The sequence below is a fragment of the Motacilla alba genome, chromosome 1, assembly GCF_015832195.1.
Source record: "Motacilla alba alba isolate MOTALB_02 chromosome 1, Motacilla_alba_V1.0_pri, whole genome shotgun sequence".
Classification (NCBI taxonomy): domain Eukaryota; kingdom Metazoa; phylum Chordata; class Aves; order Passeriformes; family Motacillidae; genus Motacilla; species Motacilla alba.
In genome coordinates this window covers 57,573,628-57,599,048 of record NC_052016.1, presented here as the reverse complement: position 1 = coordinate 57,599,048, position 25,421 = coordinate 57,573,628, and the positions used below count along the sequence as shown (strand labels likewise).

At 41.9% G+C, this 25,421-nt stretch overlaps 1 protein-coding gene across 8 annotated transcripts in view; it reads left to right on the top strand.

Moving 5' to 3' along the window:
* STARD13 (StAR related lipid transfer domain containing 13) overlaps positions 1-25,421 on the top strand; it is a 287,606-nt gene that overhangs the window by 245,764 nt on the left and 16,421 nt on the right. For all 8 annotated transcript variants that reach the window (XM_038133160.1, XM_038133183.1, XM_038133175.1 and 5 more), the window contains 6 exons: positions 4,138-4,209; positions 6,246-6,327; positions 13,162-13,225; positions 18,079-19,457; positions 20,919-21,092; positions 23,141-23,300. In XM_038133160.1, coding sequence (XP_037989088.1) covers positions 4,138-4,209; positions 6,246-6,327; positions 13,162-13,225; positions 18,079-19,457; positions 20,919-21,092; positions 23,141-23,300 — 1,931 coding nt within the window. The remainder of the gene's footprint in view (positions 1-4,137; positions 4,210-6,245; positions 6,328-13,161; positions 13,226-18,078; positions 19,458-20,918; positions 21,093-23,140; positions 23,301-25,421) is intronic.

Below are 25,421 nucleotides of genomic sequence, written 5' to 3'. Positions count from 1 at the left end.
AAAGTGAACATTAACAGTGATTTGTTACAGAAGGTGAACAATAAAGGTTATCACATAAAGTAGTCATAAACACAGTAGATGGGGTAATAATGTACCATATTTATTCTAGTTGCTAAATCTTTCACTGCATTGTGCAAAGGGACATCTGCATTTTAAATAAAAATGTAGTTTAAAAAAAAAGAGAGAAACACCAAAACAGAAGACAGAACAGCCAGGGACAATGGCAGAAAGGCAGAAATAAGATGAAATACTGATATCTAGACAGGAAAAAGGAAAGGACTGTAGTAACTAGGTCTTAGCATTGATATTTGTAGATTGTGATAAGATTCCGAGCCAGAAAATTAATTTATTTACATGAGTTTCTCCTGACAGAGCTTTTCACCAAAGAACTTTTTAGACTTTTTAGTTCCCCTATTCTCCTTCATGAGGGAAGTACAGTTCCATTGGTTTGACTTTCTTGAGCTTGTTAAAACGCAGGTAATGTAGATTAAACAGAAGACTTAGAGGATTTGAGTCAGTTTGCTAATCCAACAGGAGACCATTCCCACTTTTGGAGGGTTTTCTACCAGCTTAGGGGGTTGAGCTGGGTCTCTGAAGGGTTAGCCAGGAGCTGGTGGGGCATGAAGGGAAGCAAGAGAAGCAGCCAGCTGGCATTAGATAGGCAGGGCAAGGATGTCCCCTTCAGTGGCAGCTGGCTGCTAGACTGTCTGGTGTTGGGCAGAAACAAATCAGTTTGTGAAGAATCAGAGAAAATGTTGGAAGAGCAGGAGAGATGACAAACAACTGTCTCCATTTCAGCTCAGAACAGCCAGAGCCACCCACACGGTTTGTGGGAGACAAGCTCAGACCTGTTTAATACTAAAGATAGACTCAAAGCCAAGACCCAGCTGTGCTCTGAATACTTGTCACATTTCCTGAGTGAACCTCTCTCCTCATTTTGCTCTGAATTATAACGCACTACCAGTAGAAAAATGAAATGGAAAAGAGAATTTTTTTTTCTTCCAAGCTTCAACTAGAAACTGAAAAATATCCTTCGAATTCTAGTCCTGTGAGACATACTGACAGTTGTCAATATTTGGGACTGAATTATTATTGAGCCTTAATAATTAATGATTGATGTTAACTGCTGCCCAAGCAGGTAGTCAAATTATGCCTAATTTATTTTCCAGCCACAGAGCAGAAAGAACAGTAGTGCATAAGGACAAACCCACCATCAGGTGTGCTGGGGCAAGCAGCCTTTTTGGTCCTGCCAAGGGAGATGCTGATTGTGGGTCAGTGGTGGCTCACGTGCTTCTGGTAGGAGCTGGAGGAACTGTGCCTCCTGCCAGCCTTGAGCCATGTCCTCTCTGAAATCGCTCTTCTCACCATGACAGCCCTTCTCTGTGCTGCTGACAAACTGCCTTGGTGCCACCTGTGAACACATGTGGGTTTCCAAGTCCTGCAGTGTTGCACTAAGACAGTGCATCTGCTGCAGGCAGGATCAAACCCCTGTATTAGCCTGGACATGGGAACAGACAACACTAGGACGACACTAGTATAATACTAAAAGTATTTCTACCACCCTCCATTGACATATCCACTGAGGTATTTTTGGTGCTGCACAAATCTTCCCAAAGAAGTCTTCACTAATGTTTCACTACAAAGTAAGAAAAAGCAAATATTAGGACACGGGGACAAAAAGAGAAGGTTAAACTTAGCGTGTCAAATTATTGTTCAAACATTGCAGTATGCAGTAATAAAAGCATCTGTATTGCATTCTGAACTATAACCTGGATTACGTGCCCAAGGCAAAATAGTAGAAATCGCCTTTGATGTCTGCTGAGGAGTGAATCCTTTGTTGTGCCTTTTCACCTAAACTGCAGGAGGGACCAAGAGAGGAATGAATGGAACAGGTGCCCTTAGCCAGCAGGAACACACTTGCATGAGCAAAGTCATATTTTGGACTGTGCCAGCAGCCTGGTGCACTTCTGTCCTCCTGCTGTCCTCTGGATAAGATCAGAAAGAGAGATATAGGAGGGAACTGGGAACTGATACTTGAAATTCAGTATCCTGGAAGATTAGCAAATCTTACTCAAGGCTGAGGTAGTCATTCAGAAAATAAGAATACTCCCCAGAAATGCCTTCATGGAGGATATAGAGTCAAAGTTTTGAAGGCAGAAGTTAATGAGTCAATTATACTTGACTGAATACAATGTGTTGCAAACAACCTCATCAAAAAGAAGTAAAAACCAAACCGAAACCACCACAAAAAACTAAAAACAAAACCTCAGAGAAGAGTGAGATCTACGTTCTCGGTTATTCCCTATAATTACTCACCCATTGCAACCTGAGATTTTTTTAGATCTTGTTTGGGCTGCAAGAATATTTCTCAGCAAGCTCCTCTGAGCAGCCAACTACAAAAATACATTGAAATATGATAAGCATATAAGAGCATTAAATGGTAGCATTCTCCATCACCCACAGCCTCTGTCAGTTGTGTTTCCAGGCCAGATGAAGCTAGAATGTACGTACAGCTGTCCTGAGTTGTAAAATACATGTTGAAATGGGATTGATTTGTCTGTGTTTCATGAGATTGAATTAAGCAAAAGAAAAAAATGTATAAAGACTTGTCTTTTTTCCAAGTATTTAATAGAAATAGTCTAAATGGAACATAATAGAGATGTGCTTTCAGCACACAGATGTGCTGTAGTGAGAGCCACGTTTTATGTAAGCTGCTTATTCTTTTGTGCAGTGTCAAGAACTGAATGTTCTTTCATACTCCGTTTTTTGGCCTTGATGTGAACTAATGTCAAAGCAAATGAAGACCTGGTGGTAAATCCTTTTCAGCACTGCTAATGATTGTGACCATTGTGGAGCTGCTCCTGGCTGTCTAATCATCTTTGGGATATTGAGCTTTTGATATATAGACATTATATTCTGAATTGTGATTTCTGCTACAAAATTTGCTGGTGTGATTCATTTTTTAGGGGATCAGAAATGTGTGCAGGTCACACACTGCAGAGTATATTCAAAGCAGATTTTATACTGAGCTTGAGTGGGTAAAGTCATTAAGGGTATAATGAGTGATCTGAACAGAATTACATGGGCAAAAGTTCACGACAGCGTGTCTTACCTATAAAAATGCATTTTATAGAAAACTGATTTACAACTGGAATTTTTTTAACATGCAAGGCAAAATATGCAGAAGAGCAACTGAGCCTGATCATCTTCTTCCAGTTCCATTGTTTGCTTTATAGTTAGGGTTTTGTATTATGGCTGTCTAGATTTTACAGCCACAAATGTGCCAAAACCCTTGACTGGTTCATTCAGGTTGATTAATAAGCAACATAAAGTGTCTACTTTCTTTAACACCTGCACACTCTGTTTCTTTATGTTTTGCAAATGTAAGAGGTACAGATATGTGCTTTGCTTTGATCCTGTAAACCAAAACTGTTCAAGTGGTAGATCCTGATCTAGGTTTGGACAGCAAAGAGATGTTTCCCAGGTTTCCTCTGAAACCCCCATTTGTGTGGATGAGCCTCTGTTTTCAGTTGTTCCCCCAGCTGGTCCAGGAGCAGCTGCACATGCAGGCAGTACAGGTGCTGGGCAGAGCTGGACCCAGCACGCTGCTTTCCAGAATGTGAGCCCATGGAGCTTGGTAAAAATAGAGATGCCCCTGCAATTGTCCCTTCAGTCCGTTCATGACACCTGCACTGGGGTTTTCCTGGCAGTGCTTTCCATGGATTTCACGTGGCATTCTGCTCCTAAAGAAATGTCAGAACAGGAAAGAACACAGTGCCTGCTCCCTGTCACCCCATTTTCACCCTGCTCCACCTTCACCTCTTGTCAGCAACTTACCCTTGGGGGAGGGTAGATCACAGAGCCACAAACCTGGCTGAACAACTTCTGCTGCAAGGAGATGGTCAACACTTGGTCCCAGCCACCAAGTGGCTTTGTGCACCCCAGGGTCCTGTGGAGACAGGCAGGTTTCTTAGAGGGACTCTCTTCTGATGCTATAAAGTGTGATTCAGAGTGATGACAGTGCTGTAACAGCAAATAGATCCTACCAAATTTCTTTGTTATTTCTTTGTAATTGAAAGAACTTCTAATTCAAAATAACAAAGTGTGAACTGTTTTCTCTTTCCTCTTTTTGCTCAGAAATCGAAGCAAAGGAAGCGTGTGACTGGTTACGTGCAGCTGGATTTCCCCAATATGCTCAGTTCTATGAGGGTAAGTAGGTCTTTCTCCTCTTTGTGCGGTTCTGAAAGTGCACTGGACCCTCGCCAGGAGAGCTTGCAGTCGGCCAACTCCACATTTGACTGAGTTATGGCCATGGCTGGATGCTTCACAAAGCCTCAGCTGCTGGAGTCATACCAGTGCATAAAGAAAAGTAAGATTCTTACCCTTGTAACCATGGGAAGTTAAAAAAAAAAGGAGGGGGAGATAGCTTGTGTAAACCTCAAAGGTTAACAAAAACAACTACAAAATATCTAAAAACATGAGTTTATTTTCTAAAAACTTTCTGAATCATGCCTGAAATAAGATTAAGACACTAGAAGTTATTGAAAATTTCAGTCATGCTAAAAGTAAGACTGAAAACTCTGCAGAGTTACCAAAAGTGAATTATCTGAGTTGCTCTTAACATTTGCAAAGTAAGAAAAGCTGATAGTTCAGTGCTACCTCAGTGCAAATGGTGGTGTCCTCTTTCTAGGTGTTAAGTTCATGCCCAGGGAAGCAGTGTCCCTGTGGGCAGGGTGAGTGGTTGCACTGCTGCTGTGTTCCATAGTAGTTTGGGGACTGGAGCTGGGTTTTTCCTGCTCTCCCCAGCTCAATGCTAAGGGGGAAACTGTGGCTGAGCCTCATTTTTCCCAAGGAGTATGTTCTCCCTGCCAGAGACACCCAGCTCAGGCCCACTCAGGCTTCTTAGCTGAAAGGCAGCTCTGCCAAACACCTCTGGACACCTTCCAGGGTCAGCATGAGTCTGGAGGCAGCACAGATGGAACGAGGGCCAAGGAGCCTCATGGGTCAGAGCCAAGTCTGCAGGGAGTCAGCTCGGACGCCACCCCTTCCCTCGTGTAGGGCTGAGGATAGCAGGGAGTGGGATGCTGAGGACACCCCTATGGCCAGCTGAGCTCCATCATGGCCCAGGTGTGGGTCCTGTTGGGCTGCTCAGGTGCCTGGGGACAGGAGCACCACTCAGCCACATGTTCAGGTGGCTCCACAGGAGGCAGGAAGACTCTGTTAAATCCAGCAAGGAATTAAAATAATAAGCCTGCCAGACAAAAACTGACACAAATGTGTATCTAGCACAGTCCCTGTGTAGCCAGCAGTACTTTTGTGTCTGCCTTGTCTTCGGAGTATGTCACATACTGACTCCACCAGAGAAAGGAGCACCTGCTGCCTGTTTAACTCAAAAGGATGTTCTCTCCATAAAGCAACCTGTGCTGGCCTCCAACAGTTCCCATGCAGTCAATATGTGCTCTAGACAGACTATGTCTCCAAACACAAGGTGCTTTTCACAGGCATCCATTATGTCAGTGCTGAGCAGTAGTGTCTGAAAATGCTGGCTGAAGTTGCTGTATCCCAGTGTCCTGCTGAGGTACCTAAGAATGGCAGAGCAGTCTGGAGAGCAGCCACAGCACTGGAACCCATCCCACTGTTACAGAGCTGTGTCACTTTTCATTGCAGATGTCAACTTCCAGCATACTATTCTGGCTTTTTAGCTAATATTGGGGATTATAATTCAGTTTAGGTTTGGGGGGTTTTTGGGGTTTTTTTTTGTCTGTTATTTGAGTAAGCCTCTGCCTGAAATCATTGTTATTTGGATCTGTTTTAAAAACCAAAAAGCACAGAACATTTCTGGGGCTTTGGCAAAGTCTGTCTAGCAAATAACTCATTAAGCCGCTGTAATGAGAAGGGAAAACCTTGTTGCTCATGTAAAGTAAGTGTGGTGGTAATTCCCTGATCTCATCCATTTGTGCAAGGTGCTAAAATGAACAGCTAACAGTTGAGTATTTTTTAAAGCCAAAATGAAATAATTTTGCTGTCACGCTAATGCAGTGGACGTCAGCTATACCTTTAACAGAAAAAAAACCCCAATATGGTGTCAGAAAGGGTCACAGATACAGCTGGAAGGGAACCAGAGCTGAGTGAAACTGGTCATACTATATTTCAGTGAGCAAGCACATGCAAAGCAATTTAGATGTAGACGACGTATTTTCACTTGAGTAGCAAGTGGCATCCTAATATTGTGTCTCCTTTTACAGACTCCCAGTTTCCCATTGACATTGCTGCAGTAAAGAAAGATCATGATTTTCTTGACAAGGACCTTGTAGAACCTCTTTGCAGGTAAATAACACTCCAAATTTCTTTTCTGATAATTTGAAAGCATCAGATGATTTTTGACTGTTGGCATAGCAGCAGCTGAGGTGAGTGCTTGTCCAGGTGCATTAAGTGATGAGATCTATAATGCCACCATTCTGAGTAAATTTGTCTTACAGAAGATGCTGCAGTAGGAGACCCACTACACTCACAGAAATCATCACATAAATTTGAGTTGCACATTAATAACTCTTATGTCTAAGTCCAGCAAAAAAGATGAAACTTCATTGCAGAGAATTCAGCAAGCTCTTTTCTCTGGCAGCAGGCACAGTCTTCATGCTGCTGTGATTCCCTTGGTACTCTCATTTGGCACCAGTAACAGAAGTGGGACCAGACCCAGTTGTACAGACCCCCCAATACCACAGATGCTACAACTCATCAGTGCTTTGCCCCTCCCAGCTGTCCTGTGCTTGCTGTTTATCTTGCTTTTTATACTCTGTGATGAATATACCATACTGCATTGCTCAAGTCCTGTCCCCCAGGACTCAAGACACAGCAATTCTGTGGCAGTTTTGCAAAACCACATTTCAGAGACATTGTTCCCTTCTTCTTTCCCCTGTGCTCAGCTCAAGCTGGGTTCTGCTCCTCTCCTCTTCAAGTCAGGACAAAGAAGCATCTGACCCTTAACCAAGCAGGATTCATTACATGTTATGGAATCTTTCACAACACCAACATCAAGATAATTAGACAAGACTCCATTTCCCTTTCTGCAACTGTGGCTAAAGTCAGCAGAGATGGCTTTAGGAGATGCTGTTCCACACCATAGTGTACATTGGAAGGATTAATGAGTTTGTGGTGGAGGAATGCAGAGAAGGTTTCTGAGAATCACCAAAAACAGGGCTGGAAGAGACTTCATCTAGTCCACCTCTCCATCCCAGGCTATGCTCTCCCATCCTGGCAGATCCAGGTAGTTTCTGGGCATAGCTGTCAGATTGCTTTTCCAAAATTCCCCTGCTGCAAGCAAGACCTGTTTCTTCTCATGCTGTCGATTATGACTATGGGGAAAAGAATATTCTCTGTGTAATAGTCTTTGTGTCTGAAGGTAAATCAGCAGGAAAGACTTGGATTTTCCAGTGATCTCTCTCACAGATGCCTGAGAACAGAATTAATTGCAGCCTTGATGCACTGCTGTTTTGTGCTGCTTGCTGGGAGAGATTGCTGTTCCCACTCCTGAGACATCTTCTTCCCATACATATGTAAATCCCCCTGCTTCAGTATGGCATGATGGAAGACATACTTTGCTGCAGTTTGGCAACTGGAAAGTGATAGAAATAGAAGATTGAGATCTCTTCCCCTCTGCCCTTTACCACAAAATTGAAGGACCATTAAAAATGCAAGAAAGTTGTCTGTTCCTGCTCCTTTCTTATGAGAGAAAACAGTGAGATATAGTCATTTCATAGCCCCATGATACGCCCTAGTCATTCTTGTCTGGAGTAATTGGCAATGGTGTTGCTACAATCATGGTCACCAGGCATCCAGTACCTACACAGCTAAAAATGGGAACAATTTATCTCTTGCTCTTCCAGCCTCTCTGTAGACTCACAAATACACCTACAGTTACACAGTGTTGATATATTTATGAGGATTATTTTGCAAGCTGAGAAGCTAGAGACTTGGTTGGGTTGGGTTTTTTTTTTCTCTTTTATTAAAATATGAGGGTTTGGAAAACTAACTAGCAACTAGATAGATGCACTCATTGGAAAAAAATGCTTTACATTAGCCTAAATCAAAGGATAGTGATGATACCTATAGAAAAATTGCATAGACACAAATATTTCCACACTTTAAAGATAAATGGGTTTATTACTCTCTAACTCCTTCTTCTGTAATTACTTTATTCAGAAAACAACACCTGTTTATTTGAATTTTTGTTGGGAGTTTTTAAACAGCTTAGATCTTAAAAAAGAATAGCTCTTCATAATATTAGAAATGCAAGTATTATGTACAGGTTATGTTTTCAGATTGCAGACATTTAATTGGATGTTACTCAGCAGCTTCAAACCCTTTGCTGAAAGTGAGCCATAAAAAGCTGTTGTATCAAATGCCAAGATTCAGATTCATCAGAAACAGAGAACAGTGTCAACTGCTGCCCCCAGTTCCAGCTTTGTTACTCTATGAGCTATCAAACCAGCATCTTCCAAGTTTTCCAGTGTCATGGAAGTCCTCACAGCTCACCTGACCACTGTGGTCAGTTCTCTGCCCTTCTTTTGCTCGGCAGTTGTGTTACTGCAAGGTGCACGCCAGTGTACCACATGAGGGCTGCAGGCTGTGATGCACTTTGAGGAAAGAGAAAGTTAAAAAAGGCTGGTTATTATTTCTGTGTGCAGATTCCCAGGTTGGCAGTCAAACTTCCATTCTTCTAACATTCAAAGCTGCCCTTAAAGCTATGCGTGACCAAGCCATCACACTGACTAATAGTGCATTCAGCACATAGTGCTGAACAAAATGGGCTTCTCATTTCTTTTTGGAAGATAATTTTAAAGCTGAAATGCCAGCATGGATAATCAGTTTGAGCAGTTTTAGCTCTGAATAGTAATAGCATAAACACTGAATATCTCTGCTCTTGTGGGTTGAAATCAGACTCTCAATCTCATTTTATAATCAGTTCTCTTATGGCATTGAAGTATACCAAAGTGAGGCACAAATGAGGAAGAACCTTTTTTTAAGGCAGCTGGTAGTATTGCAGTCAGAAAGTCTAAGACTCCCTGTTGTAAAAGATTTCAGTGACCTTTTTGAGATATTCTAACATTCCTGCTGTTTACAATATAATTCAAAAATTTGGCAGAGTAAAAACCAAATTTGAGGCCTTTGGGTTAGAGGCGTATCTGTCAAGAGATTCCACTCAGATTTTATTGAGTAATGAACAATAGAGAATTGCCAGGCAATCTGCAGGCAAATGCTGTCATCCTGCCAAAACAATAATTGAGCATGAAAATTTTATAGCTGTGTCACGTCCAAAATAGCAGCAACCGACTCTGCTCTGGGAACTCTTGTGGCTGCTGTGATAAGAGGGTGAGAAGGAGAAGCCAAGCCACGTTGTACTTTTTGTATTCACGTAAATAAAGTGACTAAGAACATGAAGAACAAGTATATAACAGTCTGATACATAGTTCCCTAAACTAAGCTCTTAAAATTTGACCTGTGCCAAGCAGTCTTTTTTTCCATAGCATTTTATTTTTCCATAGCTGTTGTCTCTTGTAAACAATGTGAAGGTTGCTGTATGGAATGGGACATCCTGCCACCAGAGTTCTGAAATGATGGGTGTGCAGTCAGTACCATCTGCTGGGTTATCTTGCTGTAGGTGCTGTTGGGGGATAAGCCGTGCAGGACTCGCCCCATGCAGGACAGAAAGCCCTGCTCTGGAGGCAGCAGAATGGCTCCCACTGACTTCCAGGAGAGATTACTCATCTCACGTGAGCCTGGAGCCTACAAAGTGACTCCCTCAGTGGCAGCCATGATAAAAGGATGATAGGACTGGAAAACAGAATATTCTCATTATGCACAAAGCTGGTGGAACAGGGACATTCCAGTTCCAGCCTTGCACACCAGCCCTAATGGTGCTGGGAGGACTCTTATTCAGTGTTAAGACCTCAGCAAAGCCCAGCATCAAGACCTTGATATCCTCTTCCCAAAGCTGACAGCGCCAGAAGAAGCCAGGCATGGACGTGTGTACGCAGAACCTAAACTTGGCTAGGAATAACAATAAAACAAAGAAATAGTGTTGTGGTTCCCTCAGAGAGACATTTACAGAACAGCATACTGTGTTTTCCTGGTCAAAATCCATAAGAGAGGGCATTTGCTGATCTGCTGATGCAGGAGACACTGTGCTGTCCATGCTTGTCCTCCCCATGATGCCTCTCCTTCATGACTGGCCTGTGGCCCTGGTTGCATTCCAAAGCACCTGCTTGAAAGCAGCTGCAGAACAGGTCCAGGGATCCACCTGGCACTCAAACTCACTTCAGAGCTGTCTCCTTATCACTTGGATTGCTCCCTCTTACTTGGATTGCTCTTAAATCAGGACAACAGGTCCCCCACAAGGTTTTCCAGCTGGCCTGAGCCTGCATAGCTACAAGCTTGTATTTATTTGTAAACACTGCTCAGTGCTGTAAAGAATTCAAGAGTTGGAGATTTCCTGCTTCTGAAGAACTTCTATCATAAGAGTTAACAATTACAGCACTGGGGTTGGGATTCTGAGCCCTAAGGACTTGTGTCTATGGCCATCTCAAATGTCCTCAGAGAGCTCAGACTTCTCCATGTTTTGTCTGGACCGAGGTACCTGCAGCAGCTGAAGGCCAGGCTTAATACTCCAGGGGATCTAAAATAGCACAGAAACATCTGTTTGGACACCTGACTATCTCTGCTGGCTTTTTAAGAATTATTTCAAAGTCTTAAGCCACCTTTAATGCTCTGGAGAAGAAATAAAATTAACATCACTGAAATGCTGTAATACATGTTTTCCAGTCTTTCCCTGAACAATGCAGAAATTTCCAGATACACTTTCAAATGCATCCTAGATTATTTGGGTTTTATATAGCCACCTCTCTTGTGTTTATTGAGTGTGTTTTTCCCTGCCTTTTCTCAAGTCCAGACTTTGTGTTTTGTTAACATAACAAATAGCCATTCTTTTCCCATGTTTTTTTTAAGCAGGGGCATAAAAGTGCAATGCTCCTCTCACTTCAGCTGGGACATTGGTGACAGCCTTTGCAGCCAGAAACTTCTGGGGTTTTTTTTATTTTCTAATGACTTGCTGGGGAGTTGACTGTCAGTTATCTGACAACTTTAAACTGATGAAAAAAGCTTTCTGCCATCACTGGCACATCAACAAGGCAAAAGGAGCTGAAAAAGACTGATTTTGATTGGAGCTGTTAGTACCAGATAAACTCACAAATATGATCATTAGTTCTGTAATTTCACAGGCAAATCTTTCCACAGCCCTGGAAGAGCCCCAGTAAATGTAACAATGTTTTCCAGAGGGGTGAATTTAAAACCTGGGGTTGAACTCCCTGGTGCCCAGTAAAAAGTAGTTTTGGTTCTGGTGCAGCAAGTGTGGAAATGTAGCTAGACTTTTCCCTTCAGCACAGGCCAGCTGACAAAGACTCCAATATTAGACAATATTCAGCATTAAGAAGAAGCTGTCCCCAAAGATAGAAAGCTGGGCTGGATTCCTTTGAAAATGTGCCTCTGCATACTTGGAATTGATATCGATACACACATTTAAACATTTCGTGCTCGAATGAAGCACTGAACATTATTCAGCCCCATGGCCCCAAGAAAATGCTACTTTGGGTTGAGAAATTCTGTGTTTGAGCAAAAGAGGAGTTTTGCAATAATAGATGTAATCCCAGAAGAAGATTTGTGGGCAGAAGGCTGCAGATATAGCTACACAGCCACAAACCCCGGAATTTATTTCAACATTGCTATCATGCATGCAGGGTGTGCTTGTGCATACATTAAACCCAAATTAATACCAGGAGAACAGGACTTTCTGATGCGGCATAACAGATTTATTACCTTGAGTTAGGGAGGAATATTTGATCTACAAATGAGCAGGTAATAATTTCAGAGGGAATTTTTTTTAAGGAAGATCCACATTTGGTGGGTCGGTTCTTTGTTAGTGATGGCAATCTGAAAGGTATGCTAATATTAAAGTTCTGCAGTGGAATATGTTAATGCCATAATCTTCTTATGTTCTGTGAGAGATTATATTATTGATCTGATACTTTTTTCATGTGTCCTTGTAACTTATCACATGCATTTCAAATGTTAAGTTCTGGAAATCAGAGGCCTCTCCCTGCTACCCAAAAGCAACAGAGACAGGTCTTGCTATAAAGACACAGGAGATGCAAGCAGCCAACAGAGGAGTGCTCTGGGCATGTGGCTCTCTCATTCTGCCTCCCTTAATTCTGAAATTTAGTCCTGGATATGGAAAATTTTCAAAGTAGAACATATTTAACTTTGAGCCTCTGCTTTTGGAAGTTGGGTGGTTTCATGGATCAGGATCTTTTAGTATAAATAAAACCAAATCACTTATCATTACCACAGGAGGTTCTCTATTGAAAGAGCATGTTTACTTGTCATCTGGCTGTCCTTGCACATGGACACACATACACACACACAGATTGTTATTTCAACTCACTGTCATCACAGGATAGCCTTGGATTTAAGGGGCAGAAGCCTTGCAGAGACTCTGATAACATCAGTATGAACGTGGTCAAAAATAGCTAAAAATATTTATTTTAAAATGTTAGTTTTTTTACGTGTTGGGTGTGTTAACCTGTGTGTAAGATCCGCAGATAGGAGAAAAGACACTATTGGATTTGAAGAAACTTTTAAGTAGCAGGTAGAAGTTCTTTATGTCAACTTTTTTAAAGAAGTGCCAACTGCCAGAAGTGAGGAACTGCAGCTGGTTTTTTGTTTGGTTTTTGACCAGTGCTTCGAAATCCCCATTTTAGACCAATTATGTTACAGTCATTGATGCCTTTACATAAGGCAACTCACCTCCTTCTCTTGTCATTTCCCAGCTATCACAGGTGTTTGTTTATAGTTGTTTCCTGTGCTAAGTACAGAAATGTCTATGAATTGAAAAGAAATCTATCAAACCTGGCTGTCAAGTAAAGTGAAACTAAGGGTCCCTTTACATGCAGTGGTCATGTAGCTGGAATAGATGTCCAGTATCGTTTCTGAAGCTGTTGCATGTGGTTGGCACCCTACAGTAAGATAAGAAAACATGTTTTGAACTTGCAAAAAATCATGCCCTTTAGTCAGAGGCTGCTAATCTTTTGAATTTGCTTTTCCCTGTAGACGACTGAACACACTGAACAAGTGCGCCTCAATGAAACTCGATGTGAACTTCCAAAGAAAAAAGGTAAGGGAACTTCATTAAATATACCCTGACTTTTGTGATAAGATCACCCCAATCTAGCCTTTAATTCAGTAATGCTCTTAAAAGTAAGTTAAGTTTATTTTACTTTGAACATGCAGGTCAATGTTTTCTGGATGCATAATAATGTGAATTGCTGAATCTTGAAATTATAAATAGAATAGAAACTGTGAGTTAATACTACATGTGTTAGAAGGGCTCACACAGTACTTAAACCCTACTTGTGTGCAATTAAAGTTAGTGGGTAAAAAAGATGGTAAAGCTTCATTAGACTGGCTTGTTTGTCAATGCCATATGAGTACACAGTGGAAAATCCTGCTCAGAAAAAATGGAAGCTGCTCAGACGAAAACAACAGCTTTTCTTTGTTTCTTGTACTGACTTCTTCGCAGTTAAGGATATGAAAATAAACTCTGTCATCCTTACAAGCTCCTGTGTAACATGGGAATTATCTGAGCATAAAGGGTTTCAGTGAGGGCTGCAGAAACAGCCTCTTGATTTTGAGAGTTTTGTAACATGTCCAGCATTAACTGTTGAACATTTGGTTTTCTGGTCACAAATTCCCCAAAGTCCTTGAGTGTTGTACAATGGTAGTTGTCAACTCTGAGAAATCTTGGTTCCTGTTTTTCCTTCCTAGAGTGTTTTTCTAGTGCTTTTCAAAAACTGACTCCAGGAGCTGAATTTTTGATGTCTTTGCAAATTCAGTCTCATCATACTCTATTCAGTGTTTGAGGGAACTTGAACAGAGGATGGTTTTAATGTCCAGATATCCTGCTTCAGCACGTGTCTGCTTATTCCTTTGTGTACTAGCCTCTTTAGCTTCTATTTTGTCCATTCCCTGCAGCTGCAGAGACTTCACTTCTTCAGGGCTTTTTCTTGTCTTGGGTTTTATGTTGTGTTAAAAGGGAGGAATTTTTTGTTTGTTTGTTTGTTTGTTTTTCATTAATTTTTTGCTGCCAGCCCTCCCTGTTCTGAATGGACTGAAGTCCTCAGCTGCTCTCCTTGCAGAGGACCACTAATTTGTGGTGTAAGAGACACGGCCCTATTTGGTACTCTTTCAAGGGGACAGAAACTAGTTGGGTCCATACCTGCACAGGCCACAGAGAAGCTGAGCACAGAACAATGTAGACAAAGGGGAGTTGGAGGAGATTTTAGTCCACAGATGCAGAGCAACTGAAAGTAGAAGAGAATGTGGGTGAGAGAAGAGGAGGGAGAGCCTGCTGACAGGAGGAAATGTAAATGCAAGTCTAAAAGCCAGAAACTGGGTCTGAAATTGATCACCAAACTAAATCAATCTTTGGCTGTAGATACTGCCTTTCCTAACAGTCTCTATGGTGATCTGAAGAATGAAATGCAAAATCAGCCTGCTTTGGAGCTTCAGCATAACAGGTATGCACAGGACTAGCACAGCTGCTTGAGTGATTTATCAAAATATGGCCAAGCAAGCTGCCAGGCAGGGTTCCTGTGTGAAAGACAGCTCAGCATGAGCGTTCCCTACTGCCCACTCTCCCACCCAGACCATTCCCACTGTGGGCTGCTGTCTTCCCTTGGCTTCATCTAGATGCAAACAGAAATCCTCATGTATGTGTTGCAAATATGTCCGTAAGCGATTTGGACAGACAGAGATTAGCCTTTGGATTAACTGCCTTCTGCAGCTGTCGATTTATGAGAATTCCTGCCCCCAGCTGGAAAAATGTGGCAGAATTCCACCACGAATAAATCCACTATTTGCCTTTTGTTAGCATGCCGCTGTATTTCAGGCAAGTACACCCTCAGTCAAAAAGCTGCACTATTTTAAATCAGCCATGTCAAATCTGTGAATCAAAACCTCTTTCTCTTTGGCAAATGTTACCAGTCACTCCTCAAGAAACTTGCCCCTTCTCATCTTCCCAAACATAATGGTATTAACTGGACTTTTGAATATGCTCCAAAGCCGTGCACTTGATTTCACCCCAGGTCAGTAGAAATATACAGTCACTGCTCCAAAATGTCTGCTCTGCCTGTATCAGATGAATCATTGCTTTCAGACCTTCTCTTGATCCACTGTCCCCCTAGCTGGTGACACGTAGGTGGGCTAAGTGCTCTCAACATTTTTTTTTTGGACAGTTTAGTTTGTCAAGACACGCAGATATCTGACAAGAACAGTGGGTCATTCAGGATATTCGTGGCTTCCAGAATTTCTATTGATTTCATCCAAAGAAAAGCACAGTATGTCATAGGACACATGGTGCAGCTGAATATGTAGTGAGTCACCATGGTAGTATCTCAGCATCCAGATATTTTATTTCATATTTGCCTGATTTTGCTTCTGATGAAACACAAGCATGTTTCTTCATCAATTAAAAAGAACACAAAACTAAGTCTTTATTTAATTGAGCTGCAAATTTTGACACTGAAAACCTCTGTGTTTTCTAAGTGATTCTGGGGCAGAATGTAATCTTGTCTTTGCTGTGGTTAGAGGCAAAACTTGCTTACTACCAATATCCATTTCTGTTAATCTCTGCTTTGTCAAAAAAAAAAAAAAAAACCACAAAAAAACCAAAAAAGCCCCAAAACCCAAAAAACCAAAACTCAAACAAACAAACAAAATAAAAACACAAAAAAACCCCACAAAATAAAAACCCCACAAACTTTTGATTTAAAGTATATTTACCACTGAATTTATTTTTATTTCTGTCTTCTGCTCTATGCTCTCTTCTTAGTGTTTTTGCAATGTCTCTACCACTTTGGCTACTTTAATCGATTCCAGCTTGTAGAAAATACAGGCTAAATCCTGTCAGCTCATATAGTAATGTCAGTGCAGCTACAGGGATTTGTGTCAGCCAAGAATCCTCTTTAAGGTCCCTTTGGCATATTGCAATGTAGAACAAATTTTAAAAATATGTTTATCCTGCTGGCTGGTGCCACCAACACTTCAGCAGTGGTATGCTTTGTAGATATAATTACCACTGCTAAATATTTAAAAGTACGTACCCTTGTGGTTTTTAAAATATCCATTTGTGGCACTACTAAGACCACAATAAATGGATTTTTAAGTTCCCGAGGCTGTGCAGTCCTTTGGTCCATATATGCATACAGCAAACTGTGGAGTTAAAACAAAGGTAGAACTGTCTGAAGTGCCATTTCTTCCCTGCAGACAAAATGGCCAAAGCAGTATTTGTCTTTTCTAGCTCCTTCCCTCATATTTCACTAGGTGCTCAATTTGTCTCTTTAACAAGCCACAGAATGAAGATCTCCATTCCTGTAAACTCACAGGAGCACTGCACACCTCAATATTAACAAAAGAAAGAGGAACGCCTAAACCTAAAATTTCACAGCTATATTTTATTTTATGGTTTGAACATGATCTAAAACATCTGGCTGACCTGGAGTGATAAACTGGCAAAAGTTTATGGCATCAGTGAGACCTGGCACGCTACCGATCCCAATCTCCAGCTTTTCAGGTTTCACGTTATTTAAGGTTTTGGGTGCTCTTGTAAAATTTGGTTTCCATTTTTCAATTAGACAGGCCAGCAAAGATCTAGTCAAAGATTGGAGAAAACTTTACCATCAAAACTTCATATTAAAATACTTCTAATAATAGACCTTTAAAATGAGAAATTTTCCAGTCCCAAAATAGTCCTTCTGGTTTAGCACCTCATTTTAGTCTGACAGCCTGTCATATTTTACTGCCTTCATACTGCTTCCAAGAATGTGAAGAGCTGTTTGAATGTCATGTAGGTGAAGTTAGTTTGTTCTGCTTTAAAACAAATGCACAAGAATAATATAGTATAAGTCCAGTTCAAAGTCAGGAAAAGGGTACTCATTAGCAACTGTGGACTTCATGCTGAAGATGTATCTTTTTTTTGTTTGAGCAAACAGATGAGAAAAATGTCATTGTGAGGTTTTTTTATCTAACTTTTTTTTCAAGGCACATGTTCTCTGCATTGCAGAGTAGCTCCTGGAGCTACCCAAACATAAGCACAGCTCTGCATGCCTGAGGCTGAGGGATGAGACCAGGAAGGGCTGTGGGGTGCTGCTGCCTCGGAAGAGGCTGAAGAAAGCCAGAGACAGTGGGGGAGGCTGCAGGTCATCAAGTTTGGTGTGCCTCTACTGATGACAGCAGTGAAGACAGTGGTTGCCCAGAAAGCTCACCTCAGCTGCAGATGCTGCCCCATCCCAGCCTGACCTGGCGGCTCCTCCTGCCCACACCCCCATGGCTGCCTTTTCTGCTTTCCATTGCCTGCACTCAGACACACCCTAAGCAATAATGCCAAATATTTTTTTATTGTTCTTTTAAGCATCATGATTATTTATCTGTCGTTATATTCCTGAAATACAAATCTTTTTAGATGTATCTGGCCCATGAAGTTTATAGATGTTTATTTAGTTCTCATTGCAAACCTATGTGCAGCACCAGATGTTTGCTGTCTTGGATTTTTAAATAGCTCACATTGCTGTAGTACCCAGCTACTTCCCTGTCTTTACCATGTGTATCTTAACACCATCCCTGCAAATCAGGATTCCTTTACTTTGGCCTTTCAAAACTTTTTTTTTTCCTAAACAGTCACTGTGAGCATCAGCCCTACACAATTCAGTGCACAGGCAGTCCGTGGAAGCCAGGAAGTATCAGTGGGACTCCTAACATGGAGCAGGCTTTTATTCCTTTCTTGTTAACATGTTTGCAGTCTTACACTTAAATGAAAAAGGGTGATCTGAAAGGACTGATGACCAGCCTTCCATAAACTTGGCTCAGAGAGACTTTTTTGCCTGTTGCTCACCTGGAGCAGCCCAATCGCATTACTTTAAATATCAAGTTAAAGCACACAATTTTAACATGTGCCACTTGCTTTTTTTCCAGAGTGAAGATTCAGATGAAGAAGATCTCTGTGCTATCAGTAATAAATGGACTTTCCAAAGAACCAGCAAACGATGGTCTCGGGTGGACGACATTGACGCTCTGCTTCACCGATCTGACAGACATGGCTCTTCTGGGGACATTAAAATGAAAAACACGACAAGCAGTGAGAGCGTCCTTACAGATCTGAGTGAACCTGAGCTCTCATCAATTCACAGTGAGAGCAGTGGGGGCAGTGACAACAGGAGCCAATCTGGCACCACCAGCGCTGCCAGGGAGGCCTGCGACTGCTCTGCCCATCATGATGTGGAAAGCACCCTGCTGCAGGACTCTGCTGCAATAAACACCGCCCCGTCCCCCAGGGATGGCCTGAAGAATGAAAATCCAACACGAGCCAGAGCGAAAACCTTTCTAAAACGCATGGAGACACTAAAAGCAAAAGCTGTGCATGGAAAACTAAAAGGCTCGGGAAGAACAGGTCCTTTAGAGATCAGCAGTCCGGTTCTCCAGTTTGAGCCTAAATCCTTGAAAGACATGCACTGTGTACAGATAGTCAATGGCGATCTCCAGAATTCGGGGCAAGATTCAGTCAAAAGAGGGCTTCCCTTTTCTGCCAAATCCAGCAGTGACAGCAGTCAGTCTGAAAACAGCAGCAGCGGGGTGAGCACGCCATGTTTGAAGGAACACAAGTGCCATGAAGCAAACAAGAGAGGTGGAATGTACCTGGAGGACCTGGATGTTCTGGCAGGAACGGCCTTACGGCAAGTGGTGGACCAAAACCGCAAAAATGAATTTCATTCCCAAGAGAACTTGGTTGTGCACATTCCCAAGGATCACAAACCAGGGACCTTCCCAAAGGCACTTTCTATTGAAAGCCTCTCACCTACAGACAACAGTAACAGTGTAAACTGGAGAACAGGCAGCATTTCTCTGGGAAAGCAGAACTGCTCTACTCCAAAGGAATCCGGCCTGATGGCTTGCTGTCCTAAAGAGAGCAGAATTAGTATTTATGACAATGTGCCAGGTTCCCACTTGTATGCTAGTACTGGGGACCTCCTGGACATAGAGAAAGATGTCCTTCTTCCTCAGTTAGATGACATTTTGCAACATGTCAATGGGCTACAGGAGGTGGTAGATGGCTGGTCAAAGAAGGTGTTGCCAGGTCTGCCGGTTGGTGACGTGTCTGTCAGGGAATCCCCATCATTGCCTTTCCAGTCGCCTACACAGATCACTCTTGATTTTGAAGGAAACTCTGTGTCTGATGGCCGGACCACCCCGAGTGACATGGACAGAGATGGAACATCCCTGAATGAATCTGAAGCCACTGGTGTTAGGGACAGGAGGGACTCTGGGGTGGGAGCATCACTCACAAGGCCAAGCAGGTAAGTAGCAAAATTTTGTATACAAATCCACAGATTTGTAAAATCTATGAAATACAATATAATGAAGCAGAGGTTGTCAGCTTGGAAGTCAGAAGGCACAGAGTACCATTACAGTAGTGTTCATCCTGTATGGAGATGGGGACTTCAAAGGGAAAGGTGGGATTTTGAGGGAAGGGACATCCTGCTGTGGAGATTCTTATATGGAATTAATGCAGAATTGGTTTAATAGAGCAAACTAAGGAATTTTTTATCACTTGATCCATTGATTACATAGCAGGACCCTGTATGTGTTGTAGGATGCATTTTTAATTTGGCTTCTAAGTTATGCACCCAGGTCTTTATGAATCTGTAGCTTTATGCACTCTTTTAATGCACAGATCTGCTTTAAAAATGTGCTCCTTTGTGCTCAAAGAGAACTTCCCTACACTGCCCCAGCCCCTTACATGGGTGGGATGAAATGATGGTGAATGACTGACTTCTTAATAAAGTGAAAAGTGGAATTTTGTTGATAGTTTACAGACCTGTTTTAAGGCAGAGTGGTGAGCTCCTGTTGATCCAAGTGCCAATGGTCCTGGGCAAAAGCTTTTGTGGGTCTAAACTGTTGAATGTAGGGTGGCTTTGTAAGTGCAAGCAGGGAGAACATACCTAGTATTTTCTGATCCTGGTATTTCTGATAATATTGGCGTTTTCTGATCTGCTGTCAGTCTTGTCACACCCTCACAGAGGACTCTGCCATGCCATGGTTTGCTGCTGCCTGTGCTTGTTCACCACCACCACAAAAGTGAAAGTGGACTGGAGGAAACTATTGAGTAAATGAGCAGTGACAAAGCTTTTAGGATTTGAGTCAGAACTTATATTTAGTGAAATAAGAAAATAAAATTAGCGGGTTTTTTTCTGATGAATCCATTATACAGAGAAAGTGCATTGGAGTAAAAAGATGTGAATTGTTCAATAGCTTGGCGGTTTTACCTCTAGCTAAAGAGACACAGGGTTTAATCCTTTTTTGAAAAAGTCCTTCATCATTTACTAACAGAGCTGTTTGGAGAACCTCATCTCCAAATACCTCAGTGGTCAGGTCAGTCCCCTGGGAGATGAGGGACTAGGCATCAAACACCAGTTCTGAGTCAGGCAAAGAACATTTGTCTCTAAATCTCCCACATCCTGTTGGAAGTGTGTGGGCTAAAGACCATAGCTGGCAGCACTGCTTCCCCACATATATGGACAGGACCCACACCCACCTGTGAATCTAATGTTAAAACAACAAAACTTGGGCATTTCTGAAATTAAAGAGATTGACTAAATTGTTGTATTTATCTCCAAGGTACATTTTCTTTCTTTTCACACCAGAAACCATCACGTATGTGTGTGTTTATACATTGCCCAGCCCTCTCTCACAGTACACCATCTTTTCTGCCCAACCAAAGCAGTTCTCTGATTTTTCTACCATTTCTTTTGCTAAAGGCAATTACGATGGCAGAGTTTCCAAATCTCTCATCGCCTGAGCCGCTCCATTGCATCGCTTCACATCAGCAACCAGTCAGCAGCCCAGCTGAACCTACTGCAAAAATTCTCACTGCTTCGTCTCACTGCCATCATGGAAAAGTACTCCATGTCAAACAAACATGGCTGGACCTGGTGAGTACCACTGGTAACTGGAAGGAGACTTTTTAGAAGAAAATAGCTTCTCCTAATTCTGTTATTCTGTTAGTTAGTAAATGCAATTAGAAGGAACCATTGACTTCAAAGGTGGGATTTGAAACTGTCCCTTTTAATCCATTGCTGCCTCGTGGCTCATTGGCAGAGTGAGAAATAGATCCTGGAAATCTGGCTTCATTCCTGTGCTCTAACAGAGAGACAACCTTGGCCTTTTGGACAATGCTACAGTCCCAGAAAAATAAACAGGAATAAGAGAGAGTGACTATAAAGTAGGAGAAGTTTACAGTAAGTCGAACCCAGTATTCATTTGGTGATTCGAAAAGAAACAGCTGCTGCTTCCTGTGTTTGGTATTGCTTTGTTTGTGCTTTAAAAGCAGGGTTAGAATAGTTATGGGACTTTTCTCTAGAAATCAAAGATGCAGGCTTTGGCCTAGACCTGGACCTGTGTTAGAGGGATCTTGCAGCCCTGGCAGCTGTGACAGCTACCTGGTCACTCAGGGAGTGGAGGGAAGCACACATGGATGTGAATGCTCACTATGTGGCTCCTTCTCTAGCAACTGGCTACAGAAACCTGCATGTTTTGTGGTACAAAAACCCTGGTGGGCCCCACGGCTTGAGGTACACCAAAATGGAAATGGGCATGAATAAGAGCTTAAAAGTATATGAGAAATAATCAAAAGGCTGACAGAATCTTTCCCTAATACACTGAGGCACCCAGTCCAGATACAGTATGATTTGATATTTATGTTGTGATTTTCATGCTGAAAGCATCTCCCCAAAATCACAGTAAATTAATCTTGAGCTACGTTAAGACAAGTTTTCCTTTAGAAATGGAAAAATAGATACAATTGATACATGTGAGATTCATCTCACTGACATCAGTCATTAGGAAAAGTTAAAAGAGTAATCTGTTATAAATCTAATCTGAGAAAGGCAGGTTGGCTGTTTGTGGTCAGAGGAAAGAGACAGGCGACCCCAAAGCAACCCATTATATCCAAGGCTGAGGGTTTGGGTCACCTTCCAGAGGTGTCTCTCTCTAGAGTGAGTACAGAGGTAGCCCAGACAGCTGACTTGTTCTAAACCTCTATAAGATAACTAAAATTCAGTAAAATTAATCCCCATTTCACTGCTCTCCTTTGGTGCACTCCCTGTGGCTAGCTGACACCTGCACTGAAATTAATCTCACCTTACCCAACTTCTAATAAGCAGACTAGAATGCAGCAGATTCTAGGTCCTACTGTTTGTACAAGGTTTTCATCCCGAGAGATATTTCTTCAGTTTTTATAATCAGTCTCTAAGGATTTTTAAGAGAGGCACTGTAAATAGCTGTAGAGTTATGCGCTGTACTTCTTCAGTAGGTAATTTAAAATGAGTTTTTACTTCTTCCCACACAGATGACAAACCTCTTAGTCACATTCAGGTCATATTCATCTTTTTTTTTTTAATTTCATGGCAGTCATGACTCCCAAAAAGGGAATCCAGTTGGTTCTTGTTTTCATCACAATTTTTTGAAGAAAGCAAGCTCACCAGCTTTCACTTAAGTTACTCAACTAGAATAAATCATATAACACAAGGGAGGAATCTGACACATAGGGATTTCCCACCATCATTTCTTATTGTAAAGTTTTAGTCAATAGAAATATTAAATCATGTAACTGGTAGAAGATCAAAGATCATTCAGCATGTCAGAGGACTGAACCTCCTTTTCCCTCAGATACCCTCTCCACTCAGGTTTCTTCTGCCATTCTTGTGAGTCCCTAAAAGATGCTTTAAACCTTGTTGGCTTCAGCTGGATGACACCTGCATAGTAAGAGGTTCTTGTTTGAATGGGTTGTTATGCTTAGAGACCATATAGACATTAAGAAATTAATAAATTATGCAAATTGTAAAGCATCGGTATTGTGCATTAAACAATTTCACCATCTTTATTAAAAAGGCACCAGTTACCAATTTCTGTCAGTAGTGTTACTCAGAAGGTGTGTAAATTTCCTGATTTTTTCATGCAGTCTGTTCATGTAAATTTTCAGGTCTGTGCCAAAGTTCATGAAGAGGATGAAAGTCCCTGACTACAAGGACAAGAATGTCTTTGGTGTGCCCCTGATAGTTCACGTCCAGAGAACGGGGCAGCCTCTTCCTCAGAGCATACAACAAGCCCTGCGCTACCTACGGAGCAACTGTCTAGACCAGGTAGGAGCTTTACTCCATGGACTTGTTGGTTTTTTCTGAAAAGCCACTTTAAGCAAGCAACAGTCAGCATTTTTGTACTAAGTGCCAGGATTATTTGAAGATTGTTATCTCTCATGGTAGGCCTCAATCTCCTCTGGTGATTTGATAGTTGGTGCCAAAACTAAAAGTTTTCTATTTTGAGATTTGTATCCTGCTAATCTGTTGAAATTTTGTAGCTGTAAGAGTCCTGCTGATTTGTACATCATAGTCTACTTCAAAGAACATTTTGAGATCTTCGTGTATATTGAATGAAACCTGGGAAGGGGTCAGGACTCCCCACCTCTACACGTATCTGTACTGCTTATGCTTGACTGTTGCCATTGAGGGTTAACTGTATTCACCATTTCACAAGATATGGTACAAAAGGTTTTATTTACTTAGCAAAGACAGAAAAGTCCAAGAATAGAGAGCAAACTCAGCAAAATATTTCAAGTATTCTGTTGACAGAGTCAGATATATCCAGATAGTTAGGTCAGCAGGGGTTCAATGCCAAAGCCATTATGGTACGCTGCCTTTTATAGTGTTCTTAGCTACAGCAAGCCAGCTGGGATACCCTCATGCTCAAAGTATTTCAGATTTTTTTTTATTCCCTTTAGCTACAGAGGGACATACTAATCATATTTTTACTGTTCTTCCCCCAAGGATGAGGATGTATATTTTTATGAGCATAGGACTGGGAGAAACCCCTTGGCTGTTTATGTTCTACTGTTACTGACCTCATGTGATATGACCTCTTTCATAACTGCCTTTAGATAGTTGTAAGTTCGAAAGGAGCAACAAGCACTTTGCTCAGCAGACTTTGCTGCTTTCCTGGCTCTGAGCACGTGAAAAGGGTGGAATTAGTCTGTTTTGAATCGTCACATTTTCTAATCACCATTCTGTTTGCTGTTCAGGTTTTTTGTTGGGTGACAGTCATCTTCCCCAAAACTGAAATCTGAAAATTAAAGGCATTCCAGTGAATCATAAGCATTACCCTTTGCAGTCAGTGGGAAAGACACAGGTCCTTCCTATCAGTTCTCTCTGTAAAGAATCCCATAGTGGTCAGACCTTGACATCTAACTCCACAGTGTTAAAGTGAGCTGAGAAGAGTTCTGCCAGCCATATGTAGTGCGGGAGCTGAGGGGTGGGATGAACAGCTTGTCAGAAATTTATTAAGAGAGGATGAAAGGGAAAGATGCATGGAGACAAGTGGAAGTGATATATTCAGGAGCTAACATGCCTGGTTGCCACAGTGCTCATCTGGGTTTGTGTACTGAGCTGGGAAAGCCAGTGTAGGAAGAAAAGTGATGCAGCAAGCCCGGAGGAATTAGTGATGAGGTTGGAGGAGGAGACGCCCAAATAAGAGGAACAGGAGCTGTAAGAATGGGGATGGGCTTGTCAGCTAAGAAGCAGAGCAAGAGGAAGAAAGAGAAGAGAGAGGATTAAGTGGGGAGAATGTAAAAGGGAGTATAAAGGAGAAAGAAAAAGCTCTTGAGAGATTTGAGGCAATTAAAACGTGTTGGAAGCCTCAGACAACTGTCTGCTCCTTTTGTGTTTACAGGCTGGGAAGCATCAGAGCTCTGTGAATTTCAGTTCAGCTGTGGTTTCTTCTTAAAGATTAAAATTGGGAAAATACTGATTAAAAAAAACAGGGAGGAAAACTACAAATTGGTGTCCTTTAAAATATCTTTTCACCAAAAACCTTTCTAGGCAAAAACATTCCAGGCAGTTCAGCTCCTCTGCTTTACAGTTAATTCCTTTGTTCCCATTTAATTCAAAGTCTGCTAATGCCTGCACAGAGACCGGGGTAACCTCAGCATCCTGCTTATGTGTCCCTCCTGTGCACTGCAGAAGGTGGGCAAGAGTTCAGAACAGGTGTCAGAGCTTCCACTTGGTAAAGGTGTCAGAGCACACACTTGGTAAAGTTGCGGTTGCTCTAAACCATTGCAAGGTCTGGCTCCTGCCACTGAAATCCCTAAACTGGCATGAGGAGCCCCACAGTTACTTGTAGGATATGTAACTCCATTTCACTTTGGGAAATAAAAACTGCTTTGCCTTCTCCAACTGCATCTTTATTTCTGTCATGCATCATATGGCTGCTTG